General features: G+C 49.7%; 2 protein-coding genes across 2 annotated transcripts; one reads left to right on the forward strand and one right to left on the reverse strand.

The window, feature by feature from the left end:
- The first annotated feature begins 1250 nt into the window (after nt 1-1250).
- On the forward strand, nt 1251-2348 carry LOC124173984 (transcription activator MSS11-like). Its single transcript, XM_046553148.1, has one exon. It carries the CDS (start codon nt 1251-1253, stop codon nt 2346-2348), a length of 1098 nt encoding a protein of 365 aa, XP_046409104.1.
- A 3166-nt stretch (nt 2349-5514) lies between these two features.
- LOC124174187 (uncharacterized protein K02A2.6-like) lies at nt 5515-6306 on the reverse strand. Its single transcript, XM_046553285.1, has one exon. The coding sequence runs from the start codon at nt 6304-6306 to the stop codon at nt 5515-5517; it is 792 nt and encodes a 263-aa protein (XP_046409241.1).
- Nucleotides 6307-10479: the final 4173 nt, after the last annotated feature.

The raw sequence follows: 10479 nt of genomic DNA on the forward strand, positions 1-10479 counted from the left end.
AACCTCTACTTTACAAACTCCCATAAAACAAAAAGCTTCATTGAACGAATGAATACTAGGTATTGTGCCGCCCACTGCCTATGTAAGCACTGTTGTGAGAAACTCTGATGAATTAATTCCATTTTTTATGAAAACTACCCATTAATGAAATGAAATATTGGCACAATTGAGTGATTTCACCTATTAATAACCAATTTTTCTTGGTATTTTTTTTTTCATATGAGTAATTTAGTATTCATAGCGTAGGAGGGCCAATCAGACTTGGCATTGACTCGTGCATGTAGTCGCTGCTTGGTATCACAAATAGCGGATTAGTTGGTTTATCTGCGAATAAAAATTCATTTGTGGCCCTTTTTTTTGCCAAACCTCTGATGCCATTCATCCAAAATTACTTTTCTCGGGAGTAGGAAGTTAATTTTAGAGTGAAGTACCTCATTTTTTAACAAATTGCAAAAATGTAAATGGTTTATGCAGGCTTTTGTGACATAACTCAATAGCCCCGTATTTACATGCTCAAAGAAATGAAATCTAGACCTATGTACTGTATTTGCCTCTCTTAATTCTCTTGAATATGACTCAGCATTTACTTGTTTTCCATTCTTATAGTTTATTTCAATTTCATCTCAAAACTATAGAGAAATTTTTACCTTTACCACCATTTTGGATAAATTCTTGAAAAACTGTATGCATATATAAAAGAGGATGTCGGTTTGTCTATCTACTGTGCGTTTCCATACGGCTGCATGTATTGCCACCAAAGTTTGTATGTACATAGGTGTGTGGCGGCCGCACCTCCTGCCTCGCCGCCACACTGCTTGCCCGGAGGCAACATAAACCTTGCTCTCTCATTGCCTCCCCTCAACAGGCCGGATAGCCCAGCGGTAACGGGGTCGCCTCCCAAGTGGGTGGCCCGGGTTCGATTCCCCGTGCCAAGAGTGAAATTGTTTATTGATTTTTCTTGCCTTGTAGAATTCTTTTCTAGAATTTTCTTTCATGTTCGAGAATGGTAACATGGAATATTCTGGAAGTCATCCATCAGAATAAATACTGCGGCCTTTCGGCTGGCAAGTAAGTCTTTTATTCGGAACGGATCAATAAACATCGTCCCAAACTACTACATTGACTTCTCATTGCTAGCAGACAACCCCGACGCCTGCTACATTGGTGACCACGGACACAACCACGATGCCCAGCAAGGACGACTTACTCGTCAACTGAACGAACTTCGAACAGAGCTCCAGACGGCGGCTATGCAACATGCGGAAGCACAACAGGCGCTTGTTGGCCAACACCAGCAGGCCCTTGCCGATCAGGCCCAACAATTTCAACAGGCATTTGCGGCGCAGCTCCAACAACAGAAACAGCAACCACTGCATCAGCAACAACAGCAAAACCCACAGCCACTGCTGCCGCCACAACTTCCACCTCCGCAGCAGCCTCCGCAACTTCCGCCTCCTCAGCACGACGCCGAAGCAAATGTCGCACGACTCCAGGCAACCAATCAGCAGGAGGCATGCCGGGTAGCCGTGAAACTACCGTCCTTCTGGCCAAGTAAGCCTTCAGTTTGGTTCGCTCAAGCCGAGGTGCAGTGCGAACTTGCCAACATAACACGGGAAGAGACGAAATATAACCACGTCGTCTCCATATTGGACAACCATTTCGCCGAGGAAGTGGAAGACATCTCATCAAATCCACCAGCTCAGAACCGGTATGAACATCTGAAGAATGAGCCTATCCGACGCCTTTCACTTTCGGAGGAAAAGAGGGTTAGGCAACTCCTTCAGGCAGAAGAACTCGGGGATAGGCAGCCGTCGCAATTCCTACGCCATATGCGCTCAACACTTAACGGATCATTCCAAATCCAGGATACACTCTTGCGACAAATATGGCTGACGCGACTTCCAATTACCGTCCAAGCCATTCTGCAAGCACAGACAACATTGCCGCTAGACGAACTCGCCAAAATCGCCGATCGGATCGTCGAGGTCTCACCGCTTCCTCCACCCCCAGCCCTAGCCGTCAACGCTGTTGCCAGCTCAACGGACACTTCAGCTCCCGCCGTCTACGCTACAACTAGCTCCACAGATTTCTCTTCGCTGGCCCGACGACTGGGGAGCCTCAAAAAACAACTAACGGCTCTCCTCTCGCAACTAAGCGATCAGCACCGGCACTCACGCAGCCGTTCCCGCAGCCGAGATTATTTTCCATCACGGTCCAGAAGCCCCTCCAGGACTTACCACCCAGCCTACGACGCCAGCTTGTGCTACTACCATCGACGCTTCGGTAATGCAGCCAGGAGCCAAGCGCCCTGCTCCCGAGCTAGGGAAAACTCCAGCGGCGAGCAGTGAAGGCGGCCACTGCCCGCCCCATAGGGAGCAGCCGCCTTTTCAATACTGATAAGTACTCCCGTCATCGATTTCTCGTCGATACCGGCTCTGATCTGTCAATCTTTCCGGTCAAGTTCTGCGACGATAGACGAGTCGAAACCAACTACGATCTCTCCGCGGCCAACGAATCCCGGATCAGCACCTATGGGACGATGCCACTCCGACTCAACTTAGGCCTTCGTCGTGATTTTGTCTGGCGTTTCACCGTCGCCAAAGTCAGCGAGCCACTCATTAGAGTGGATTTCCTCGATCATTTTCACCTGGTTCCGGATTTAAAAACTGCCCAGCTCATCGACCAAGTCACTGGCCTGTGTACTCAGGGACACCGTGCTTTTTCTCGTCAGGCCAGCATTCGGACAATCCCCGGCACAACAGCGTATCACCGCCTACTCGCCAAGTTCCCTGGCATCACCAAACCTCCAGGTGCTCCAAGAGAAGTGCGCCATCAAACACAACATCACATCGAGCTTACATCTGGACCTCCCATATATCATCGATCTCGACGCCTGGCCCCAGACCGCCTCCGCGCCGCAACAGCTGAGTTCGATGTCATGCTTCGCGAGGGTACGGCACGTCGCTCCAACAGCCCCTACGCCTCGCCTCTGCACATGGTCCGCAAACCAAACGACGGGTGGCGCCCATGCGGCGATTATAGGAAGCTCAACAGTCGAACCATCCCAGGTCGCTATCCAGTTCGCACTCTGCAAGATTTCTCCCTTGCCCTCCACGGCTGCAACATTTTTAGCGTTGACGACTGCGCAAAAGCCTTCAAACAAATTCCCATGGCTCCAGAGAATATCCACAAAACAGCCATTAAAACTCCATTTGGCCGTTTTGAATTCAACTTCATGCCATTTGGACTTCGAAACGCCGCGCAGACCTGGCAGCGTTTCATCGACGGAGCTCTGGAAGGACTTCCTTTCTGCTACGCCTACCTGGACGACATCCTTGTGTTCTACACACGGAAGAGGAGCATCTTCAGCATCTCCGCACCCTCTTCGAACGCCTTTCTCACTATGGAGTCGTCATTAATCCAGCCAAATGCGTCTTCGGAGCTTCACAAGTCACCTTCCTCGGGTATTCCGTAACTTCTGATGGGTGCTCACCCCTACCCGAAAAAGTTGCTGCCATCAACGAATTTCCACAGCAGAAGACCATTCGAGACCATCGTCGCTTCCTGGGTATGCTCAACTTTTACAGGCCCCACATCCCACACGCAGCTTCAGCCCAGGCACCACTCAACGCGCTCCTGCAAGGTCCTTCAGTCAAGAGTTCCACGCCAATCACCTGGACTCAGGAACTTCTTCACAGCTTCCAAGAATGCAAAACCGGTCTCGCCCGGGCTACCATTTTAGCTCACCCGGACCCTGAAGCTTCCCTGGCCCTCTTCGTCGACGCCAGCAAGACCGCGATTGGTGCTGCCTTGCAACAACGCTCAGGTGACAATTGGCAACCGTTCGCCTTCTTTTCAAGGAAACTAAAGCCGTCGCAACAGATGTGGAGCACCTATGACAGAGAAATCTACGCGATGTATCAGGCAATGAAACACTTCTGTAACATGGTAGAAGCCCGCGACTTCGCCATTTTTACGGACCACAAACCATTGACTTTCGCCTTCAGCCATCGCACCAAGAACGCTGACAGCTGCTCACCACGTCAGTTCAAACACCTGGAGTTCATCACTCAATTCACAACTGACGTACGCCACATCTCCGGCCAGAACAATTTCGTCGCCGACTGCCTGTCAAGAGTGGAATCTGTCAGCGCCTCTAAACCGTTAGACTTCGTCGCTTTGTCCCGTTCGCAGGACACCGACGAAGAACTTTGTGGACTCCTCGACAGCGGTACTTCACTCAAGCTTTCTCAAATGCCAATTCCTGGAACAACCGTCAAACTCTGGTGTGACACATCTAAGGACACGCCACGACCCTATATCACACCACCGTTCCGTCGACGTGTCTTTGATAAAGTCCACAGTCTTGACCATCCCGGTTCCAACTCCACTCTTCAAAACATATCCAACCGCTACGTTTGGCCGAACATGTCCAAGGACTGTCGCACTTGGGTTCGCAATTGCCTTCCATGCCGGCGATCCAAAGTGCATTGTCACGTATTGTCTCCTCTGGCCAACTTCACCATACCTACAGCACGTTTCGACCTTGTCCACGTCGATATAGTCGGACCTCTGCCTTACGCCTCTGGGTTCCGATATGTTCTCACGATGATCGACCGTTTTTCACGTTGGCCGGCAGCAGAACTTCTCGCCGACATCACTGCCGAATCCGTCAGACGAGGTTTTCTCCTGGGATCGGTCGCCCACTACGGTTGTCCAAAACGCCTCACCTGCGGTCGAGGACGCCAGTTCGAATCAGGACTCTTCAAAAAGCTCTGTGCCACCCTGGGCATTGCTCTTCACCCTACCACAAGCTACCATCCTCAGGCTGATGGAATGCTAGAATGTTGGCACCGCCCTCTCAAGACAGCACTGATGGCACATTCCCCAGAGTCCTGGATCGACGCACTACCCATGGTTCTCCTCGGACTCCGCACCAACTGGCGCGAAAACCTGAATACTTCACCAGCGGAACTCCTCTATGGAGAGCGACTACAAGTCTCCCAGGCGATTTCTTCACCGACTCTCCAGCAAACCTCGATTCTGTAGATCTAGTCTCTCGACTGCATGCTCACATGTCAGAAGTAAGACCAACTCCTGCGACTCATCATTCCAACAGCCGGAAAATCTTTGTTCACAAAGCTCTAGCCACGACGTGGCACGTCTTCCTGCGACAAGACGCAGTTCGGACGGCCCTCCAGCCACCATATCTAGGGCCATATCCGGTCATCACCCGCAGCGAGAAAACGTTCACCATCAACATCAACGGTGTAGCGTTCTCTTAATTATAAAAACACCAACTCCGGGTTTAACAATTTATTGTCACTGAGTTACATCGAGAGAAGACATTGAGTTGTAGACTGCTCCCCGTCATGCCGGGCCACGGCCTTTTATGCAAACGGCAGGCGATGACGTACAGGCTCTGCGTTAGTCAGCCGCCTCAGTTGACTGTCTCGGCCGGCACCTGGATCCCAACACCCTCCCTTCTCTGCAAGAAAGAAAAGTGTTAGCCTCTTATCTCTCACACATGCATATTGGTTTTCTCACCACCCGCCCGCTTCTTGTCATTATTTCACCCCGCTGGAATTCCCCCGCTCCGGACCCGCTGCTCTGCGCCGCCGGTTTGGCTGCTACGAGGAACGCTCGATTTCTCCGAACAACGCCGCCGTCAACTTCCACATCGTATGACCTCGGCTCGTTGCGTCTGTTGACGATTTTCCCGTAGTGTTTCCTATCACTCACCCAAAGTCGGTCTTGTAGTTTCAGCTCGGGCAGGGGTTGAGTTCGATGTCTTCTATTGTAATTCTCGGCGGCCTTTGCTTTCTTTATTTCCATCTTTTCCTGGTGCTCCCTCAGGTTCGGCCACGATGGCTGCATTGAGTATGAAGAAATGGGAAGGTTTGTACGTAATTTTCTTCCCATTAACAGCTCTGCTGGCCTATATCCGGTTTCCAGGGGTGTTGACCTGTAGACAAGTAATCCTAAATTTGGGTCTTTCTCCTTCAGTAAAATGTTTTTAACTATTTTTACTGCTGACTCTGCTTGGCCATTGCTTCTCGCTAATAATGGACTGCTCGTTATTAGCCGGAATCCGTATTCTTTGGCCAATTCCAACACTTCTCCTCTAAACTGTGGGCCATTATCGGATCTAACAACTTCTGGGATCCCAAACCTAGCGAAAATCGCTTTGATTTTTCCGATGACAGCTGCTGCGGTAGTGCTTGTTAACCTCGCCACCTCCGGATATCTGGAAAAATAATCTACAACAACTGAAAAGCTCTGATTGCGGACGGTTAGGATATCCATTCCTACCATCATCCAGGGTCTTTCCGGAACTGCTGTTGGCATCAGGGGTTCAACGGGCTGTGGACGCCTCTCCAGACATTCTTCGCATTTTTCAACTGCATTTTGTATGTCTGCCGATATTCCTGGCCACCAAATTGCATCTCGTGCTCTTTCCCTACATTTCCCTATTCCTAGATGACCTTTATGTACCCTATCGAGCATCTCCTTCCTTAACTCCTTCGGAATAACAACTCTGTGTCCATGCATGAGCAATCCTTCTCCCTCATTGAGATGTCCTCTTTATTCATAATTTCTCCACAGCGGCAGCTCAAGGTCTTCTTTGTGCGCAGGCCAGCCATGACGAACGTATTGCTTTATCTCTTTTAAGACGTCGTCTCTTTCTTGCTTTTCTCTGACTTCCTCCAGCCTGGTGTCTGACATTGGTAGAGCTTTTATTACTTCTTTCACCATCGCTTCATCCTTTTCTGCCATAATTATGTCCTCATCCCGTGGTCTCCTGGCCAGTGGTGCTCTGGAAAGCATATCTGGGGTATAAAACAATTTACCAGGAACGTGCTCAATAGTGTACTGGTAGCCTAGAAGTCTCATGCGAAATCTCTGCAATCTCGCGGATAAATCACTTAATGGTTTGGTACTCAATAAGGGCACTAATGGTTTATGATCCGTCCTTAAAATGAAATGGGATCCTTGGATGTATGAGGTGAATTTCTCACACGCCCAAGTCAAAGCCAACGCTTCTTTTTCTATCTGCGCGTACCTTTGTTCCGTATCCGTTAGGGATCGGGACGCAAAACTTACGGCTTTCCACACCCCGTTTTGGCTCTGCTCTAGAACGGCCCCCAAACCACACGATGACGAATCTGCCGACACTCTGCATTTTCTGTTGGGATCATAAATCCCCAATGCGGGCGCTTCAGTGAGCCTCTTCTTGATCGCTGCAAACGCCTTATCGTGAACTTCAGTCCAAGGAAGTTTCCCCTTGCAAGATAATAATTCTCGTAATGGTTGTGTCATGTCTGCCAGGTGATCCAAAAATTTTAAGTAGTAATGAACCATATCCAGAAAACGCCGCACCGCTTCTGTTGTCTTGGGTCTTTCCATCTCGCAGATGGCTTCTATCTTCTCCGGGTCAGGAAGTAATCCTTCTTCTGCCGAGATCATATGTCCTAAAAATCGACATTTGTTCACTCTCCATTTGCATTTATTATAATTCAGGGTGATTCCTGCTTCCTGAAGCCTTCTCAACACGGCTTCCAGGCGCTCGTCGTGCTGCTCCCTCGTTTCACCAAACACTAGGACATCATCGAGCAAATTGGCAACACCTTCTTAACCTGCTAATGTTTCCAACATTCGTTTCTGAAAATGTTCTCCCGATGACGCCAACCCCATTGAAAGAAGTTGAAGAAATATCTTCCGAATGGCGTGATGAATGTCGTCATTTTCTTGCTCTTTTCTTCTAACGGTATTTGAAAATACCCTCTGCAGGCGTCGAGTTTACTCATTACTTTAGCTTGACCTAGACGGGCTAAAATTTCATCCACTGCTGGTAGCATGTGTCGTTCGCGGCGTACTCCTTCATTTAACTTCGTATAATCAACATATATCCTTACTTTTCCATCTGACTTGGGAACGACGACCATCGGTGCAAACCACTCTGTTGGTTCGTCAACCGGGGATATGACGCCTTCTTCTTCCATTTGTTTCAGCTCTTCCTTTACCTTTTCCCATAGCTGAATTGGCACTCTTCTCGGAGTAGTCACTGCAAATGGTCTTGCATTATCTTCCAATCGAATTTCATACCACTTCTCCATTTTTCCCAGTCCATTAAATAACGCAGGGAATGTTTTCTTCGGTGCCCCGTTACGTAAGGAAGTCACCCCGACCCATTTTAATATTCCTAACTTCTGAATAGCTGGCCTCCCTAGCAATACCTCTCTGCCCCCGGGAGTTACGTAAATTGTTTCGTCACACAATTTTTCCTTCCACTGCAGCTTAGCCTCGAAACATCCCTTTGCACAAAAGTTCGTCCCTCCCATGCCTGCCAGTCGTTTAGGCGTAGGGGTTAATTTAATTCCTTGCAATTTATCTTCAACCACGAGGGACCCTATCACTGTTACGTCTGCCCCCGTGTCTATTTTGAATCTAATATCGACACCATTCAGCGTGACTGTGACCCACCATGGCTCTACATTAGTATCTACAATTCCCAAGTAATAAATATCTTCTTCATCGTCTTCTTCCCGGTCTACGACGGTCCCCACGAATTTTCGCAATCTACACATTTTTCTCCAATGACCCTTCTTACTGCACGCGTGGCACGTTGACTGTCTCGCGGGGCGGGTTGCGAACGCGTGTTGAGGACTACGCCCACATCACTGGTGCTGGCTCTGTCCGCTGCATCCCCCTGGTGATGCTCGCTTGCCGCTAATTGGTTTAGTCCTCTTCTTTACTTCACTATCCTCATAGGCTGATGCGTTGACCCTTAGGTGCCTCTCAGCACCCCCTGTTGGCGCTGCACCTCTTCCGCCTGATGTGCCTTCCGTAGAGCCACCTCCAGTGTTAGGCCCGGATCCATCTGCAACGCTTGCGACAGCTTCGCGTCGTAGACTCCGACCACAATTCGATCTCGGAGAAGATCGTCCTGGAGTGACCCATATTCGCAATATTGTATGAGGCGATACAGGTCTGAGATGAATTCATCCACTGCTTCTCCCTCCTTCTGTCACCGTTGGTTAAACCTCGCCCTCATGTATACGATGTTAACCCGTCCCATGTAGTGATTCTTGAATTCTTCGTATACCTTCTTATACTTCTTCTTATCCGCTGCTGACAGCTGTAGGCTAAGCAGTACGTCTTACACCTTTTCGCCCATCACGTACACCAGCATGTTGAGTTGCTCCTCGTCGCTCTGCTTCTTCAGCCCAGACGCAACCCAGTATCTCTCCCAACGTTGCGCCCATCGCGGCCAATCCTCCGCCACGAAAGAAAATTGGGAGGGCGCCGTCACGCCTGCTGTTAGCACGAACGTGCTGTTGCCTTCCGCCATGTGGATCTCGCCGCTGCGTTCCTGGCACCGCTGCCACCATGTAGCGTTCTGTTAATTATAAAAACACCAACTCCGGGTTTAACAATTTATTGTCACTGAGTTACATCGAGAGAAGACGTTGAGTTGTAGACTGCTCCCCGTCATGCCGGGCCACGGCCTTTTATGCGAACAGCAGGCGATGACGCACAGGCTCTGCGTTAGTCAGCCGCCTCAGTCGACTGTCTCGGCCGGCACCTGGATCCCAACAAACGGGAAACCAACAGTCGTCTCCATCGACCGACTTAAGCCTGCGCACTTTCTCCAGCCCGACAATTTTCAAGAAAGGGCATCGAGACCTTCTGAACCGACCTCCGGAAAACCATCTTCCGTGCCATCGACTGGGATGTCGCCTTCGCCTGCGGACACCTCTGCCGTCACCCCTCCAACGATGCGCTCGGGTCGGACTCTTTGTTCACCTGTACGCTAGCACGCCAGCGGTCTTTCCCCGGGGGGGAGTAGTGTGGCGGCCGCACCTCCTGCCTCGCCGCCACACCGCTCGCCCGGAGGCAACATAAACCGCGCTCTCTCATCGCTTCCCCTCAACAGGCCGGCTAGCCCAGCGGTAGCGCGGTCGCCTCCCAAGCGGGCTTCGATTACCCGTGCCGGAGATCAAATTATATATTGATTTTTCTTACCTTCTAGAATTCTTTTCTAGAATTTTCTTTCATGTTCAAGAATGGTAACATGGAATATTCTGGAAGTCATCCAACAGAATAAATACTGCGGCCTTTCGGCCGGCAAGTTAGTCTTGTATTCGGAACGGATCAATAAACATCGTCCCAAACTACTACATTGACTTCTCATTGCTAGCAGACAACCCCGACGCCTGTTACAGGTTGTCTCATGTTCCCAAACTCCATAGTGCTTCTTTTGGCTGTGTCCAATGCATCGTCTTTCCATTACTATTTGTTATATCACATCACACAACTTCTTTGGTTGGACATAGGCACATCTCTTGATACGCTCAAAGGGAAAACATAACTTCAAGAATTCTAAATGTAACTATTAATCCTCAGGGTGCAAACCTTTTTACGGGGGTAAGCGTTCAAATGGCATACCTACCGTATATCTCCGAATATAGTCCCCCC

This window comes from Ischnura elegans, chromosome 2 (assembly GCF_921293095.1).
Source record: "Ischnura elegans chromosome 2, ioIscEleg1.1, whole genome shotgun sequence".
NCBI classification, from domain to species: domain Eukaryota; kingdom Metazoa; phylum Arthropoda; class Insecta; order Odonata; family Coenagrionidae; genus Ischnura; species Ischnura elegans.

Bases quoted from the DNA above. Each gene is read 5' to 3' on its own strand.
- LOC124173984 (XM_046553148.1), top strand. From the start codon at position 1,251: ATGCAACATGCGGAAGCACAACAGGCGCTTGTTGGCCAACACCAGCAG.
- LOC124174187 (XM_046553285.1), bottom strand. From the start codon at position 6,306: ATGGATATCCTAACCGTCCGCAATCAGAGCTTTTCAGTTGTTGTAGAT.